Source organism: Castor canadensis, chromosome 5 (genome assembly GCF_047511655.1).
Source record: "Castor canadensis chromosome 5, mCasCan1.hap1v2, whole genome shotgun sequence".
Taxonomy (NCBI): Eukaryota; Metazoa; Chordata; class Mammalia; order Rodentia; family Castoridae; genus Castor; species Castor canadensis.
The window spans coordinates 144019595-144038969 of NC_133390.1; the positions used below are offsets into that span (position 1 = coordinate 144019595).

The 19375-nt window shown below is 36.0% G+C and overlaps 1 protein-coding gene across 4 annotated transcripts in view; it reads right to left on the reverse strand.

The window, feature by feature from the left end:
• Window positions 1-19375, reverse strand: part of Sptlc3 (serine palmitoyltransferase long chain base subunit 3) — a 134257-nt gene that overhangs the window by 93619 nt on the left and 21263 nt on the right. For 3 of the 4 annotated variants that reach the window (XM_074074335.1, XM_074074337.1, XM_020166630.2), the window contains exon 2: window positions 4243-4428. In XM_074074335.1, the coding sequence (XP_073930436.1) occupies window positions 4243-4428 (186 nt within the window). Of the gene's footprint in view, window positions 1-4242; window positions 4429-7085; window positions 7328-19375 lie in introns of all 4 variants that reach the window. The other variant, XM_074074336.1, reaches the window with a different exon arrangement.

The following is a 19375-nucleotide window of genomic DNA, read 5'->3' on the forward strand; positions in this document are numbered from 1 at the left end:
GTTAATACTCAAGTGAAGCAGATAAAGATTATCAGAGCCTTTATGTTTGAGAGTCTGTTTCAGATTTTTTGGCTAGAAATCGAAATTAGGAAAAAGCAAATAAAAATTTTAAATTTAGAGGTGAGTATGTTTCTATATGAAAATTAATATAGAATATTTAAGCCTGTTGAAATTACCATAAGAAGGAGACTAAGGTAGAAAGGAGAAAAATGGAGGGGATGAACCAATTTGGGATATGACACATATATATACATGGAAGTGTCAAAATGAAACTCCTTAATCAAAAAAAAAAATCTTTTTTAAAAAATGTCAAGGACAGGAAAGTAAAACTAAGGTCTTGTTTGCAGGTTGCTGCCAGTGGGAAGGGGAAGGATATAAGAAAAGGGTGGAGGAGAGTGAATATGATGGAAATATTTTGTAGTCATTCATGAAATGGAAAAAATGAGACCTGTTGAAACTATTCTGTGAAGGAGGGGAAGGTGATAAAGGAGACTGATGGAGAGGGTGAATTTAACTAAGACTTTGTAAGCATTTTTGTAAATGCCACAATGTATCCTAGTACAACAATAATATGATAATAAAAATAACATTAATTTAGAAAATAAATTCAGGACAAGAGTTCCATTTGAATGGATAGTATGGAACAAGTGAGGTGAGAAAGAAAGTAGGATCATTAGATTAATGAGTTCTTAGATTACACTAAGAAAAAGAAAGCAGAGTAATATCAGAAATAAAAACATCCTTTTGTGATTTTTGAGAGGAACATAATTATTCTTCTCTACCACTACTTTATGAATACACTGTCATTTCTGGTGTCATTTTGCCCATGGCCTGTTTATTTTATGAGGCTGTATTCTGTACTCCTAGTGACCAAGTTTTAGAATATAATAATGATTTTTTCTGCTAAAAAAAACCAAGCTGACATTGAAAAATAGTGTATCTCATGTTTTCAACAAGAAATGTCAAGATGTGCATTAGATAGCTTATTAACATAAAACAAAAATATTGTAAGAAGTAAGGGGCTGGGGGAAGAATTAAAAGGATAAGACAAATAATAATAAAAGGTATGCCACATAAAAGGCATACTTACCAAGTGATACTGTTGACTGATGCTCCTTGCCTCATAGAGATAAAAAAAGGGTGGAAACCATTTATTTTGTAAAGACGTGTATTATTGGTGCACTTAATGCAATGCCTTCTTCCTGTGCATTGGGCCAATCAATTCTCATAACAACGGGGACAGGTTCTGAAGTACAGGCCATTGTGTGCTGTCCTCAGCCCATCATTCAGGACTGACCTGCCTATTCTCCTAGTTGCCAGGAGCCCTGGAGGCTTATTGCTCTTTAAGAATTGCCTGGGCTTCAAAGGAACTTCCTCAACTTAGATACCTGGCAGCGGCCCCTATCAGTGCAGGAGTCCAAAGGCTCAGCCCCATTCCTCCATTCAGGATGACTATAAAGGGACCTCTTATCGGCAGAGGTCCTTGTGTGATAGACTGAATACGTCACTGTATCTACTATCACCACCATCATTTGTCAATATAGAACCACTCCCCTATGATGGATATGACATCGCTATCTGTGTATATGTTCAAGCAAGAAATTTGGGATTACCCTATAATTATTGTTCTATCTTATCTTCCATGCATCCAAATGCCAAGACTTGTTTATTACTTTCTAAATAGCTCTATAATTAGTTTTTTTCATCCTGTCTACCTCTTCCCTAATTCAAGCACATATAATCTCTTTCTAAACTATTGTAAACTTTATTGTCACTTTGCTTCTAGTCTTGAATTTGAACTCCATTCCTGACACCTATTCAATTCTCTGGTTTGTATTCTTCTCACCCTTTCTCTTTTTGCTCTCTGGGCTTTTATCAGGAGACCATGTTCACTTTTCTGGCTTTGATTAATGTTTTATGCTGAAGATACTCTGAGGATGCCAATGATCCATTTGAGACTTTTCTGTGGAGGTCCAGATCTTTAAATTTATCTGTCAATTCTTCAAACTTGACTTGGCCAAAAATAATCTATCATGTTTCCCTTCCAACTGGATCTTTTCCCTCAATTTCCCATATCAATGAATGTTAGTAACTGCTATGAATCTGCCCAAGGAATAATCCTGGCTATGGTTTTTGCTTTGTCCATCTCCCTAATTCTCCAGGTTCGATTAACCATCTCTCACTCCACCTCTTAAACATCTTTTATCACTACTCCTATTGCCACTACCTTGGTCCCAGTTCAACTGTCTCACCTAGATTTTTTATGTTATCTTTCTGAAATCCCTTTCTCAGAGTGAAGAAGGAACAATATTTCTAAATCTTCAACTCTTCATTCTTCAGTGAAATCCTCAATGCTTTCTCATTGTTCTTATAATAAATTTCGATGGGTTATAAAAACCCATTGTTGTCTGGCCCCTCTTTGACTCTCAAGCAGTCTTTCTCCTCACATATTCTACTCCCACTCATAATTTGCTGGTCATTGGAATTCCTTGGTTCCTTGAATACACAATGTTTTCTCTTACTTGAACCATCTTGCCACACATTCGCTCTTCCTACCCACCCAAACCCTGCATCTTGCCTCACCCTTTGCCTTACTATTTGTTCTTCAGAACTTCAGATCTCAATTTGACTTTCTGTTCTTCCCAGCAGCTTTCATTGAACACCAAGTTCAGGTTAGACTTTTCTCTTTGCTCCTCTGATACCTTCACTTATGTACCTCTTATCAAATTCTGTTGACTTTTATAGTTAGCTTTCTGAGGGCAGGAGCTATATCTGTCTTAGTTATTCTTATATCCCTAGATTGTGCCACAGTGCCTGGCACAAAGTACATCCTCAAAAAGAATTCAAATTGATTGAGGAATTGACACAAGCCTTGGCACAAAGCAGTATCCTGTTGAGAATGCCTCACTGCACCCTTGCTCACTATTCTGAGGCAGACTCCTGCTTACTATTCAAGCCTCATCAGGGCATGAAGATTCTCTAAAAGAGTCACCAGGCACAGATTCCTATGGTCCGTGTTGCTCTCTTATCCAGCATCACATTTCAGCATATGAATAGCTTGTGAATCTGTTTGCAGACTTCAAATTCTCTAGTGAGAATTTATATACATGTTAAAGGTAGGAGGGATTATAATAATGAAGCTGGGTCTGATTTTCTTCTAGAGGTGTAATATACTTGGATTAAGGAAATTCCAAAAGAAATGTTTCACATGATTTGTTGATGGGTGTATCTTAAAATAAATGTATATGTTACCATGAATACTACTTGAGAAGTTACTGGCGTTTCTCTTGTTACATTGAAGTTCATGAGTCACCTATGTTCTTTTCTTAGATATGTTCAAGGACTGATCCATGACCATGCTCACAGTGTCCTAATGCAAGTTTTAGAAATAAAAGAGATTTATGGCTCATAAATCCTTTGAAACAGTTTGGAAAACATTTTAACACAATTCAAGATCTTGTTCAAAGTTGTCCACCCAGCTTGATACAAAACCAAGATGACGTAGACTTTTTTTATAGGATAAATATTAAAAATGCTAGTTAAATGTTTCTAAACTATGGGAGATTTTGTTTCCCATGAGACATTTGGCAGTGTCTGAAGGAATTTTTGATTGTCACAAGTGTGTGTGGGATATGTGTGTGTATGTGTGTGTGTGTGTGTGTGTGTGTGTGTGTGTGTTGATGGCTAATCTGGTGGATGGAGACTAGGGATGCTGTTAAAATTCTTACAATGCACAAGACAGTCTCCAACACAGACCATTGCAGTATATCAGTAATGTGAAATTTAGAAACCCTGATCTAGATGAAATAGAAATGTCGCATTTCATTAAAACACATGTTCCTATTTTAGAATAGAGCATAAATAATACTCACACTACAATTAGAAGACCAGAGTATAGTCCTTCTCTGGTGACCTTATTCTTACATTTTGATGTTTTTTTCTTTAAAATGATATTTTAATATTTATCACATAAGGTTGTTATTATAAATTAAACATTATAATGTATAGGAAAACTTTATGTTTAGTGTCTGACAATTAGTAGTTACTTAATAAATATTTTTTAAAAACAAATCCATAAAAATCCAGGGGGTGGGATTTAAGGGTAGGGATGAACAGAACTTTTTCTGAATAGTTCCTGAGTTCTAGTCTTTCTAGGTTCTGTTCCCACACCATTGCTCTGAGAAGACTTTAGAGAAGAGTAGACATTGACAAAGATTCAGGGAGGTGCACATGCATACGTACCTTTTGTTCTTCTCGCTCTACTGCTGCATTGCATTTCTCAATTCCCCAATATCTCATAAAGTCTCTGAAATAGCCAAACAGGGTTCCAATTCCATATCCCATGTAAGTGAAAACCAAAGCATGAAGAGGTGCTTCCTCAAAGGGCTCAAGAATGGGCTTAGGATGAATATGTGACTTCCCGTTTTGCTGAAAATACAAAAGACCCAAGTTTAGCAATTTTCCATTAAAAATACACTATGTTGCTTAAAATGTTGGACTTTAAACCTTCACAGTTTTAAAGAATATGTTTAAGATTGTAAAAGCTATTTAGAAAAAACTGGAAATTGATCATTGAGGAGGATAAATAGATATGTAACTTTTATTTTACAAGCTCTAATGAAATAATTGATTTAAGAAAAAAAGTTCTCAACAGATACTCAAGCCATTAGTTGAAAAATTAATGAGGAATAGAGTGTTTTTAAGATGCCAAAGTACAATCCCATAAATACTCCTTAATCACAAACCTGGGGTCAATACCTTGACCAGGTAATAAAAACATCAGCAATGTTAGAACAACTAGCCCGTCTATGCTCTTATTATGATGTAATAATGCACAACAACACCATGAAACATTTAACCTGGATTTAGTGAAGCTTTTATATGTAATATCTATATGACAAGAAATGTTGGGATAGAGGTACTTGATAAATGACATAAGAAAACAATAGAATTAAGGATTTGGAACTTTCTATATGACAATTGGCCTAGTCTTTTCAGAAAGTCAGTTCTCATAGATGAAAAGGATAGAGGGGACACTTCATAGAAGCAACAAGCAAATGCAGTGTGTATTCCTTCACTAGATTCTGGGTTTTAAATTTTTTGTAGGAAAAATCAGGTTAAAAAGGTACATTTTCAAAAACTATGCAAATCCAAACATGAACTATATCTTATTAAGGAATTATTAATTTTTAGGGATGATAGTAATATTATATTTACATAGAGGGTATTTTAATCCTTATAGATGCATGCTGAAGCCTTAAGAGGGAAAGTGTTATGACATCTATAATTTTATTTCAAATGGTTCACCACATTGCATATATGCATAAATAACTCTGAGAAAATGTTAACAACAAGTTGAATATAGTTGGCAGCTGTATGGATATTATATCTTTTTTTACTCTACTGTATGTTTCCAATTATTAACAAGTTCAAAGAAAAACCTTTCTTCTTTATAAATCAACATTCCAGTGGAAGGTAGACTGTAAGCATCAAACTAGTCTGATTATTATTTAATTTATTTACACAAAATATCTCAATCAGTGTTTGCTCAACAGATTTGTGAACAAATTGTTTCTGATACTAATGTTCAATTTTTGTTCCCTAATATTTATATCTCATTTGTTATTTCACTCAATCAATAGAAGTCAATTTGCATATTTCATATTTCTCAATGAAATGGTCCATAAAAAAGTATTTGACCACTTGGAATATACAGCTTTTAGTGATTTACAAGAAAGCATTAAATGTCTACTAATATGTAATACATTAACTTTATATATATGTATTTATTATATATATTTAATATAATGATATACTATATTGAGTCACGTTAATTACAAATACTGTTCTGCCATTCTCAGTTCTTTTCATCATCACAACCAGATCATATCATTTTCATTTCCTCTGTATTTTTTGAGAGGTAGTATTTTTGGAATCTCGGTGTGATTTAGTCTTTGGAAATTTTTTTCGAAGCCACAAAATAGCTGAAAAAATCTGGTAGATAAATGTTTTTGATCTCAACATTACTTGTTCCTAAAGAAATCTTTAAAAAGGCCTTTTAAAAGTGACATTAACACTTGAGACATAAGTCAACCCCCAACAAAGATGTTATTAAAAATTAAAATTCCCTGCCTCCTTATGTATTCATTATGTCAGGTCATCTCTCTAGATATATAAAACTAATATTGATGGATATTATTTCTGTCTAATATTCTTCCCCAATTGCTACCTGATAGTTTATAGTGGAAATGAGAAAACATGGCCTTAATATGGGGTCTTGAGTGACAGGTAAGTCAGAATTTAAATTCTTGTCTCATATTTAGTTAATTTGTTGGATGCTTACCATGAAGAGTCAACATGTAGGCTCTGGGGATCAAAGATGAAAAAATAGATCCTACTCCTGATTTCTTGATATCTTTTATAACCTCCACCAATCATGAAGGCCTGATAAGCACTGATCTTGTTATTATAGTAATAACTTTTTGACTTCCTTCTTTGGCTCTATTCTGCACTTGACCTTTGAACTGTATCTATGTCCAGCATTTGAGGTGAACCTCTGACTCAGTTAAGATCCATCTCCTGCCTTCTTCTATATCATGGGGACATAACTGACTTCCTTGCCAGGTGTGCAGAGACTCTAGAGAAAAGGACTCAGAGTCACATGAAAGAAGATATGATAAAACTTTGTGACCAGTTAGGCGAGTCTAAAGAAGAGGAAAATGGAAGCATCTGCAAAAAGCAGTACAGTGTTGTTAAGGAGAAAGAAGGAAACAGAAGGACGGCTGCTTATCAGAGGGAAAGCAGTGAGTCTGCATGAGATATTTTCGCATTGGAGGTGGTGATCGCTCACAGAAATGGTATTGTTCACCAGAAGTGAGAGATACAGAAAAAGAGAAAGGATCTGACTGAAGCAGAGGATCAACTCCTGTGAGGTGTGGTTTGAGTCGTGGTTGAAGGTAAATGTGATAAGGAACAAATCAAAAATACAGAAGAGCAACAGACTTGCCATAGAATTTTCGGACAAAGTACTTTTATGGGCATCATAAGGGGAAAAGGGCAAGTAAAGGTGATCCGATATGGGTTACCTCAGAAACTTGATTTAACCAGCACACAAAGAAACCTTTTTGGCTGGCTTGGAGGATGTCTGAATTGTACAGTTGCATGTAAAGAAATAAACTTCAAGGACATTCAAGGCCAGGTTGTCAGGATTCAGCTTCTCTTTCTGCTGCTTTAAACTCCACATGTGGCCAAATCAAGTAGAGAATTTCCCTTGTAATCCATAGGCACTTTTTGCTTGAATAAGCTCTGAGGCCAACTTGTGCATAACCTAAATATGAATAAAACCCTCAGTTGGTTCCCAGGCTGGGCCTACTGTTGTTTTTGCTCCTATGACTTGTTCCACAAGAAAGTTATAACAAAGGAGAAATTTTCACCAATGTCCTTTAGCCCACAACCAATATCTTCTTTTATCTCTGTCATATGACTTCATTTATTTTTTAATGTAATATGATTTAAATTTAACTTCAAAGAGAGAAAATGAGAAACCTTTATGGAGAATAAGCACACTGGAAATGTTCAGGACTTAACAAATAGAAAGTGACTCATATACTATATTCCTTTACTTAAAATTGAGGTCAGTCATACATCTTGGGAAAGATTTCTTGGTCTGGGCTTGGTTATTTTGAAATATGAGGTTTTGTCCTATTAAAGGAGATGAAGCATAACATCTTGCTTAACATGTTGTACTATTGTAGTATGTATTATTGCTGCAAGCACCGTGTTGTGATGTGTAATATACTTTGACTTGGTCTACCTCTTCTTTCATATCCTTGAAAATAAACAGATCCTAAGCCACCTTCTGCCATGTCTAGTTATTTAGGACAAAGTGACACCCTGGGTTTGTCTTCTTCCTATATTCCTGTCACATTTGGAAATAAACAGGGTGTTGGGACATGTTAGGAGGACCCCTCTCCTTTATAAATGATTCTCCTCCATTCAATTTGGCAGATCTCTTATTTGGCTGGGTATTTTCCACTGTCCTAGGCCAACATGGAAAGGGTTATGAAATCAATAACATAGTCTCTTCCCCCCAAAATCAATAGTGCAATGGTGTGTGTGGGGGGGAGGAGGTAAATAAAAATGGTCATAATAGATAGAAAAATGTAAATATAATATAATAAAGATGACCCAAAGGGGATCATATCACACTGAGTCATCAGGAGGAGCTTCCTTAAGTAGGCTGAACTAGCCTTTTTTTTAGGGGGGATGGGAGAATAGTTTGTGTATCTTTTATTTTTTTATTGTTTTTAATTTTTATTTTATTCATATGTGCATACAGTGTTTGGATCATTTCTCCCCCCTCCCCCTCCTTATCCCCCCTGTTCCCTCCCTTACCCTCCTTACCACTCGCTACCCAGCAGAAACTATTCTGCCCTTATCTCTAATTTTGTTGAAGAGAGAGTATAAGCAATAATAGGAAGGACCAAGGGTTTTTGCTAGTTGAGATAAGGATAGCTATACGGGGAGTTGACTCGCATTGATTTCCTGTACATGTGTGTTACCTTCTAAGTTAATTCTCGAACTAACCTTTTTTTATGGCTAGCCTTGATTGGAGATAGAGCATAATGGTGGAGGAGACTTGCATGTAAGTCTATCTGGGTTCAATTTTGCAATTTCATTTACTGACTGTGTAACCTTGTGCAAATAAATTAATTTCCCGGGGTCTCAAATATCTTAAGTGCTAATAAAGGTTGTTTGGAAATTAAATTACATAATATATGCCACAATATAACTGTCATAATATAAGCACTCATTAAATATGATTTTCATTAGATCTTCTGAATAGAGACAATAAATGAAACTGATAGAATGGATGTTGCTGCTTTTAGAGAAATATTTGGTTTGGAAAAGAAGAAAAGAGAAATATATACACAGTCCTGTTCAATACCTATACGTAGGGAGAAGTACAGAGGCAGCAAGTGTGAGCAAAAAGGAAGAAATAGAGGATTCAAGGAGAAAGAGAGATTGAGGATTGAGATGCTGAAGTTGAAAAAGGCCATTATGTATGAGGATTCTTATAAGAAAATTTGAACAGGTGATTTTAATCAGCCAGTTATCCCTGCAGTTTTATTAGATAGCCAAGATTTTAAGAGAGAGAGGGTGTGGAGGCAGACAATGGGGCAGGGAGCTATTACTGCTTGTGAAGGAAGAGTGGTCATAAAGAATGAGACAGAGGAAAGTGGTGACTTTGGATACTAATAGTGAGGTGAGATGTTTATTTTTGGAATAAAGAAGTATGGAGTGTGTTTAAGAGCTATGGAAAATATCTAATAGATTAAAACTCATCAGAAAAACTTAAGAGGTAGTATAATTCCTAGAATTAGGCATCCTAAGGAAGATGGGATGAGGAGCACATATGACTATCCTAACCATAACAACAGTCTAACTGAATACTTTAAAGAGCTTGCATTGCAGACCTTGTCTCTCTAGGTCCTTGGGGTATGATTTTTTAAAGAAAAGAATGAGAAAGGCAGGAGATACAGCTTCATGGTACAGTGCATGGTTAGCATGCACGAGACCTTAAGTTCAATATGCAGGAAAAAAAATTTAAAAAAGAAGAAAATCTAAAATCAAGGGAATTCTGTAGATTTCCACCCATTCACAAGCAAACTTGTTTTCAAGAAGTGTTAGCTTATATAAAATGTGGCACATTCCATTATATTGCTGCATCAAGAACGAGCAGGAAGGGGGCACTTTCAAGCTTTGGTCACTATAAAAGAGCAAGAAGTTTAGTGATAAGATCCACCCTGGGGTGACGAAATTCCAAAGGAAAACCTAGGGCACTGGTGACAAGAGAAGGTCCTATTCCTTTCTGAAGTGGAATGTATACAGAGTTTTCCACATGATGATCAAGGGTTAGCTTTGTGTCCCTCTGAGGTACTCTCCTCAGAGAGCTTCCTCTCCGGGAGAACACAGATTATCAAAGGCACTGCCATGTGGACGAAAAATCTCCAAGTACATTCTAACAGCTAAGTTTTGAGCACAGTAACACAACAGTGTGAGTGCTAATGGTAAAGACTTATTCTAAATACTGTAGCGCATCCAATTATGAGAGTTGGTTAAATACCTATGGAAGAGGAGACCAAAAAATTTCCCAAATGGGGACATGAAAAACTCCATAGACCCTCCTCACATGTAAAAATAACATAATTGGCAAAATTCATAAAAATACAACCTTTAAAAGTGTTTGGAAATTGTCTTAGGGGAATACAACAAATGAAGAAACATTTTTTCAAGATAATCTATTAAAAGTGGTGAAAGAGCAGGGAGAGTGTGGCAACATGCCATTAACTACTCCCTCCTCTATCCCTCCATCCTTCAGTTCAGCATGAACATTGTTCTCCTCTGAGCAGGTGTAGCTAAGAAGATGGGGCTTCCCCGCTCCTGTTCCAGTCCAGAGCTGTGGTATTTGCCTAAGATGGCAAGCTGCCAGCATTCTTTTTACTCCCCAGCTCCATTTTACAGAGGTTAAATACCATGCAAATGTAGTTGAGAGATTGGGAAGGAGTTCCTTTCCTCCACAGAACACCCACTCTTAGGCTGGAGACTCTGCACTAGGCAGGGCATTCTGGGAGTACTGTGACTCCAATTGTCCTTACGCCAGTTCACTAGCAGCATGTGAAAAAAACCAAAATAGCCAAAGGCTACTGTTCCACCCAGAGCCCTATTATAAAACCCTGCTTGTGTCACATCTAGAAAGCTGGCCACTGCCTTGTACTCAGCTTTGAAGAAGGCCTTGCCAGAAAAAAGTTTGATCATAAAAACATAGAATCCCAAAGCATTCCCCACGAGAACTGATTTTATTTGGGAAAATGAGTAGGAAGTCCAAGACTACAGAGTGCTTTTGAAACAATGGAGATTTGGGTGGCAAGCAAATTAGAGGAGACTGGCTGCTGCACAAAAGCAACAAGTTAAACTGTAGGCAGCAGTCAGTTAATCAGAGAGAAACAAGAAAATAGGCAGCCAAGAAGAGCCCTCGTGAGATTGACCTCATAAACTCTCCATGCCAAGGATCTAAATTTGATGGGATCAGATTGTGGAGCAATTTATGCCCCCATGGCATTGACAAAATCAACAGAGCAATCAGCCAGTAAGTAGTAGAGGATAGCAGCTGGGAGTTATACCCATAGATAACTGAGTGACAAGAGAAAATGATAGTAAGAGACCTTTGTTGAAATCACTGTTGTTCCAGTGCACATGCCAAAGGCTGAATTCTCTAAGAAGCAACATTATAGGCTTCATGTTGTGAGGTAAATAGATGCTGTGAAAACAGTTCAGCCAAGCCACTAATGCAAACAAGCATAGGGGGGTGTGATTAATATCCAAAGTTGCTGCAATATATCACTTTAATGTTCAATTATAAATAAAAAATATGAGACATGCAACGAAACAGGAAAACATACCTGTACAGGGGTAAAAGAAGCAGGTAAAAGACACTGGGAGAGGGACCCAGATGTGGGACTTAGCAAAGGCTTTAAAGCAGCTATTATATAAAGACCTAAAGGAATGCACACTGAAGGAAACAGAAGAAAGTATGGTGACAGTGTCTTACCAAAGGAAAAAAAATGTCAAAGCCAGGCACAGTGGCTCACATCTATAATCCCAGCAGCTTGGGAGATGGAGATTGGGAGATAGCAGTTTGAGGCCAGCCCAGGCAAAAAAGTTAGAAGACCTCATCTCAATCGATAAGATGGGCTGGTGGGCTGGGCATCGGTGGCTCACATCTATAATTCTGGCTACTCAAGAAGCAGAGATGAGGAGAATCGCGGTTCAAAGCCAGTCCAGGCAAATAGTTTGCAAGACCCTGTCTTGAAAAACGTTATCACAAAAAATTGGGTTAGTGGAATGGCTCAAGATGAAGGCCCTCAGATCAAGCCCCAGTACCGCAAAAAAAAAAAAAAAAAAAAAGAGATGGTGTGGTGGCATGGACCTGTGATCTCAGCTATGTGGAAGGCAGGAGTTATGGATAGGAGAATTGAAGTCTGAGGTCAAACCAGGGTAAAAATGCAAGGCTACCTGAAACATAACTGAAGCAGAAAAGGTTTGGGGGTGTGTCACAAGTGGAACAACACCTGCCTATCAAGCACAGAGCCCTGAGTTCAACCCCAGACTGTTAAGTAAATAAATAAATAATGGATGAGAAAATTTCAACAGTAGATTTAAATTGGAAGATGAAAGAATAAAAAAAATTAAGACAGTTTATGTAAACCAAGAAAGAAACAAAAACTCAGAGAGAAAAAAATGAAGGAAAGTGATCAGAGCCTCTGATAAATGTGAGATACAGTGGAGTGCACAAACATACACATAACAAGACAGCAAGAAGGAGAGAGAGAGAGAGAGAGAGAATAATAGTAAAAATATTTCATTAAATGTTGGCTATAAACTCCCTTAAATTTGATGGAAAAAAAAAAAAGATGGTGTGGTGGCATGGACCTGTGATCTCAGCTATGTGGAAGGCAGGAGTTATGGATAGGAGAATTGAAGTCTGAGGCCAAACCAGGGTAAAAATGCAAGACTACATGTATTTGAAAGTCTAATGTTATCACAATAGGATAAAGCAAACAGGTCTGTTACCAGTCATGTGAGAGAAAAAGATGAAAAACAAGAGAAAAATGACCCATTTTATATAAATGAACCTCAAGAAGATGAACAGCTTTCTTCTGAGCAGAAGCAAAGGAGAACAGAAGATACTGGGACATGTTCAAAATGCCGAGAAATTATGAATCTTACATTGGCCAAAGTATTCTTGAAAAGATGAATTCAAAATAAAGACATAACAAAATAAACAAAAACTGGAAGAAAATGTCCATCTTATGAGAAATATTGAATAAGATTCTTTATACTAAAGACAAGTAACTAACCTGAGATAGTAATTCAAATAAACTCCCTAAAATACAAATGAAAAAAGCAAATGTCATTATAAAATTATGAAAGTGTAAGTGCATATTTATTTTCTTTTTTTATTAAATTATTTTAAAAGAAAATTTAAAATAAATATGTATAATTTTATTGTTGGGCCTATATGTATAAATAAACACATCTGAACAAAAAGAAGTTAGATGTGAACAAAGCTGTGTTTAATTAAGAAAATAATATAAGATAGCAACGAGAGTCCATGGGAGCTAATGAGTAGAGCCACAATGTCAAATAGGTCAGTAAATAAGAAAGTAATACATCTTTCTCTTTCTTCACGTATATAAAAACACACAGATGCATATACTCAGACACACAGATCCTATATTTTGTATCCTTTCTTCCAACCTCTTCAAAGACATAAAATTGATGAAAGTACTTCATATGCATGAATGAAGTAGAAAAAATGATAATGAGACCCACTAAAATTGTTTATAAAAGGGTAGAGTAGGAATAAAAAAGAATAACAAGAGTTGAATTTGAGCAAAGTACATTATATATTATGTATGGAAATATCACAATGAAATCCCTTTTTACAATTAATATAAAAGAGAAAAAGAAAAAAACCAGAAAAATATACACTATAGTAATCATATCACAGTATTTTTGCAATTGTAAAATATATAGATATATTATAACAATAAAAAAGGGAATATTATATAGAAGTAACATTTCTATATCTCACTAAATTTGAGTTTGTATAAATCTGGAGTTAATTTTGAGAAGTTAAGATATATATGCACATATAGACACACAAGTATATTTATATATAATATAATATATATTATATATATTATATTGTAATATATACTATAATATAATAATTATGCTAGGCCTTAAAGCAACCACTAAAAAAAGAAAAATCATTAAAATGATTGAAATATTACACTAGAAAATATTTAATGCAAAAGACAGCATTAATGTGAGACTATAAGAACAAAAAGGGCATGAGACATTCAAAAGGTAAAAACACGGTAGACACAAATCCAACTAGCTTAATCATAACAGTAAACATGACTAGATGAACCAATTCAACCAAGTGATAGAGTGTCAAACTGGATTAAAACAAAGTCAAATCCAACTATAAGCTGTATACAGGAGCCACACTTTAGATTCACAGATGTAAATAAGTTAAAATTTAAAAAATGAAAAAAGTTACATCATGAAAATATACCTTTCTAATCTTTTTATTTTTATTAGTGTATTTTAATTGTATAAAGGGGCTTCATTGTAGTATGTCCATACATGCATATAATGTGTTTTGATCAAATTCACCCCCCATTACTCTTTCTTATCCCTTTTCCCCCTCCTATTTTAAAAACAATTTCCTAAACTTTACTCAATTTTCTTGTAAATTTTCAGTTTTTATTCTTTTATCTACCACTTCTCTCTTTCCTACTATAAGAACAGCTCTGCTTAAGACCTAGCTCTGGTTTCACATCCGAAAAAGATCCAAATTAAACTTTCTTGCTGCATAGCACTATCAGTGCACTCACCACATTGTATTGCAATACTCTTCAAAAATTTTTAAAAGATGTCATTTAATGAATATTTTCTACTTACTAATTAGTGAATAGAAAAATGAAACATTACTTGCAAAAATAGCTTTAATTATCTCTCATGAAGAACTTTCAAATATTTTAACACTGTTGTCCAGTGTGGCAAAGACTAGCTATTCACCAAAAGCATACTGATTTCCAAACCCATAGTTTACATTCCTGAAAACAATGGAAGAGGGTTCCTTTCCCCCCCTACATCCTTGTCAGCATTTATTATTGTTTGATTTCTTGATGATACTTGTTCTAAGGTGAGATGTAATCTCAATGTTATTTTGATTTACAGTTTCTAATCATTGCTTAGAAGGGTTTAGAAGAATTCTGAGGACCAAGTTACCTCTTCCGAGAAACTTCTATATCAAAACTTACCTAACCTGACCAAAATTCAAGTTTAAGTATGCAAAAGTATAAGTCAGAAAACTCAAGGATTCAGTTCTTGGTTTATGATAGAAAATATACATTGGTGGGTTCAGTGGCCCCAGGGAAGAAAGAGAGAAAGAAAGAGAAAGAGACAAAGAGAGAGAGAAAGAGAGGAGAGAGAGAAAGAGAGAACTCTGTTTCTATTGACGAACCAGTACAGTTGAGAAGTTGACTAACAGGCCGGGGCAGCCTATGAGTGAGGGATTCAAGAAAAGAGCAAGATTGCACAGAAGGTTCTAAATGGAGCACTAGCAGAATGACCCTTGAATATCTGCTGAAAAAAATGAATGAATGTGGAAGGTCTATGACTAGAAACTTGGGAGAGGAGGGGAGGTGGAACTTCCAGAACAGGAGGAAATGAGGGCATGGGGTCTTATGTGAATTTTGGCTGGTCTTTACATGCTACATATTTGGAGATGAGATGTATGAAGCACCCTAGAATAATGGAAGTTATTCTATGGCAGGGTGACTCAGACATTCTCTAGGTATTGATGAAACATGGAGATGCCCCCTTATCAGAGCTGCAGAAGAAGTGCAAAGCAGAAATATTTGCAAACTAGAACCCACTTGGGATGGCAGCTAGGGTGGAGGTTCTAAGGTTCACAGAACATAATTCAACTTTGGAACTAAGTGACTGCCCTTCACCACCCAGTAATTTTGTATTCTTTTCATCCTGCAATTTCACTTGAGATACACATAGCTTTTAAGTCATCTTGATAGACCAGAGAAAACAATGTACCTGTCATCTAATATCTCAGGAAATAACTGCCATCAAGTAATATGCCATATGAGAACCATATTTATCAATCAATTATAACATGATATGTTAGAACAATGCTAAAGCTTTCATGAATGTTATCTTATTTCCCTACATGATATTCCTAAGAGATAGATGAAGAGATAGATGGTGGATCATTCTAATAGAATTAGAATTATTTTTACTTACTAAGAGAGATACAAACACAACAGCCAACTTGGCCAAGGTTATAAAGCAGGAAAATCTAACACTAAGTTGAGTTTCTAAACTCCACAACACCAGAATTGAGGCCAGAATGAAACATGAATAACACCTTTGAAACATGACAGATTGGAACATTGGATGGAAACTTTTCCCTCTTTAAATGGATGCTAGTAGCTGCAAGCACTTTGTGTATGCAACTGGTATGTGCTTATACTTCTATTAGGTAGAGGGAAGATCACTCAATAGTTTATCTTGGAGATTCCATCCTCATGAAGCTCATGTTTAGCAGGAAGATAAAATGCACACACAAAAATATTTTATTTTAAGACTAGAGAGCAAGAACTATCCAGTTATGACATCTAATCAAGTGCATAGCAGTAGTAAAAAGGAAATAAGAGGTTTTATAATTAATCCCATATTTCTGTACTTCATTCATTCATGCAGCCAGTATGTGTTGACTATTTATTCTGTGCCAGCTTTTGTACAAGGTCCAGTTGACAAAGAAGTGAGCAAGAGGGATACAGTTCATGACCTTGTGGTCTAGACTTGTACTATCCAATACAGTCATCATTAGCTAGTTACATTTAAACTTACCCAATTAAAATTAAATAAATTCAGAGATATAGGTCCTCAGTTGTACTAGCCACATTTCAAGTGTTCAATAACTACATGTGGTTTGTGACTATCTTACTGATGAGGGCACGTGTGGAACATTTCCATCATGATAGGAAATTCTATTGTTTAGATGTTTACAAGCTGTGGTCCACAGGCCAGTTCCTGCCCAGGGCCCAGTTTTATAAAGTTTTATTGGGACACGCTATACTCATTTGGCAATGCATTGTCTGTGGCTGCTTTCATGTTCCAATGGCAGAGTAGAAGAGTTGTAACAGAGACTGATGGCCTACAGAGCTGAAAATATTTACTCTCTGGCCTTTTACAGGAATTTTGCCTGCCTTTGGTTTATATGGAAAAACAGCTGCTGAACAACATTTACAAAAAGAGAAATGGTAAGCAAGAGTGTTATAGAATACATAGGATAGGGATCTAGCCAAGATCAGAAAAAGGGTAAGGCAACCCCAAAGAAAATGGTGATTAAAATGAGATCTAAAGACTAAGCAGGTATTTGTCAAGAGCAAAAAGTCTCCCCAGCAGAAGGAAGAGCTTGAGGAACTTCAAGGTGGAGGAAGGGCTCAGTTGGCAGAGACAGTGAGGAGGAGCAAGCATGACTGAAATTCAGTTCCAGAAGGAGTGGCTCCCTCCACTTTGTTCATCGCTAGTGTCCCAGTGTCTAGAACAGTGCTTGACATGTAGTAGATGTCCAACAAATATTTGATGAATGAATGAATGAATGAGTTAGGAAGGTTATTCAGGGCAGGTAAATCAAGTTAAGGACTGCTGCTTTGATTCAAACAAGGGAAACCACTGATAAGTTTAAACAAATGATGGCCTCATCAGATGTGCACTTTCAAAAACACCCTTGGAAGGTGGTGCAGAAAAAGGATAATCATGGAGACTCTGTATTTAATGATTCACAGAAATTTTTTGGTATAATATTATAATAATATCTGTATTCATCAGAGAAGAAAAGTCAATGAAGTTGACTTGCTCAGTTGATTCTGGAATTTTTACACTAATCAAAAGGATAGAGTCTCCTCAACTGCACAGGAATGAATCAACAACAGAGGCATGTTTTGAACATCACAGTGTGGTGTGCACTGTGTCATTTCTTTACTAGGCTGGGCAGCTAATGACTCATGGGTGAGTTATATGGAGGGTGGGGTTCCTGGAGGGTTCTGGGAATTATTTGGTTGAGGTCAATGAACTGAACTTTGAATACAAACAATGATTTTACTCTTTGAATCAAAATGTACCAATTTCTTCTTGTACCTCATTGATGCTAAGCTACTGTACTTGGGTTTCACCCCAAACTTCCTGTACTCTGTAGCTAGATCAAACAGGGCCTGCGATTTGACAGCATGTAGAAGCAGAAATCCTTCCGACGCAGAAAGAGAAATTTGCCAAGGGTTCAATTGCTGTTCTCTTCTCTGTGTGTTTATTACAAATTTGCTCTTGGTTGAATGTATCTATTCTACTTGGTTTTTTCCCTTTCTTTACTACCTGTTGCCCCATATAACTGGTTCAGCTTTTGCAGACAGAACATGTTCTCAAAGATGTAACACAAAATTGACTATACCCAGATTTCTCAGCTGAAATCTTTTCTCCTCATGGAATGCAGCACATATTGTGTTATTTTCCACAAAAACCTTTTGATTTTATTAAAAGTATGTATACTGCCTCCCAAACCAATTTACTAAGATGGTAACGACATGAAATTCTTTGCTTCCAAAATTTTGGTAATATCCATAGCCATAGCTATAATTATCTGATTAATTTTTCCTATCGTGTGGCATGTAACATAGAAAGAAGTAATCTCTCCTGCAGGAAGGCTAGCCTTGAGTAGTTTTCACCTGTACTCCTGAATCACCCAGCTTATTATTATTTTAGTTACATTTACTTACATGTCTACATATTATTTGGGTCATCTCCTCTTCCCTGTCACTTTCAGGCAGAACCTGTTCTGCCCTCTTGTTCTTCAATTTTTCAACCAGCCTATTTGATGAAGTTATTTTTTAGCCATCATAGTTTTTGAGCCTGACGTAGTGGTTGGATACAAGGCATGAATCATCTGACTGGTGTGTAAAGATTGCTATTTCTCCTAGCAAAAGAAAATGGATGCTTGTAACTTGTTTATTTCACCCATTAAATCATGTTTTTCAGAATATCATGTGCAATATTTTTATTTCTGAGCACTATATTGAATCTGTGGACACCTGATTCAGTTTTCTTGCTAAAAGATAATCAATGGGAGGCTTCATAGGTCACAGAAAAGACACTCTCGTGTCAAACTCTCACAAACCTGATGTCCTTTATATGTAGGATTTTCCTGGAAGCCCTAAATCATTCCCAGAGGCTGACAAAAAGTTTTGGTACCAAAGACTCTTGAAGGATTTGTTGTTGTTGTTGTTGTTCTGTGATGTCAAAGGTGTGCCATGTAGACATGCTAGAAACTGGAGTGGGCAGAGATTTATTTTGCTCTAGATTGGCTGTTTTTTGATCTTGAACAAGTGGCTGCACTTCTTGCATTATCAGTTGTCTAATATTTAAAATAAAATCAAAAGCCTCTTCAGCAACAAAAGATAGTAGTGTCCTGAGGCCATGTCACAGGTCTGAACTTTAGACTCTGGTGAGGAAGAAAAGCAAAAAGGATTCAGTTGTAAAAGAAGTAGGAACCAGTAACTGTGATACACTTTGATTTGGGGTTGGACAAAATGTGAAACCAGAAAGAAAAATAATCCATTCTTATTTTTGTATCCTTTTGTTGGTTATCATAATAATTCCTAAATTCTGGTTTACATCTCTGTGAAGGTATGTAGATGGAAAAATGATATCTTTTGAAACTATTCTA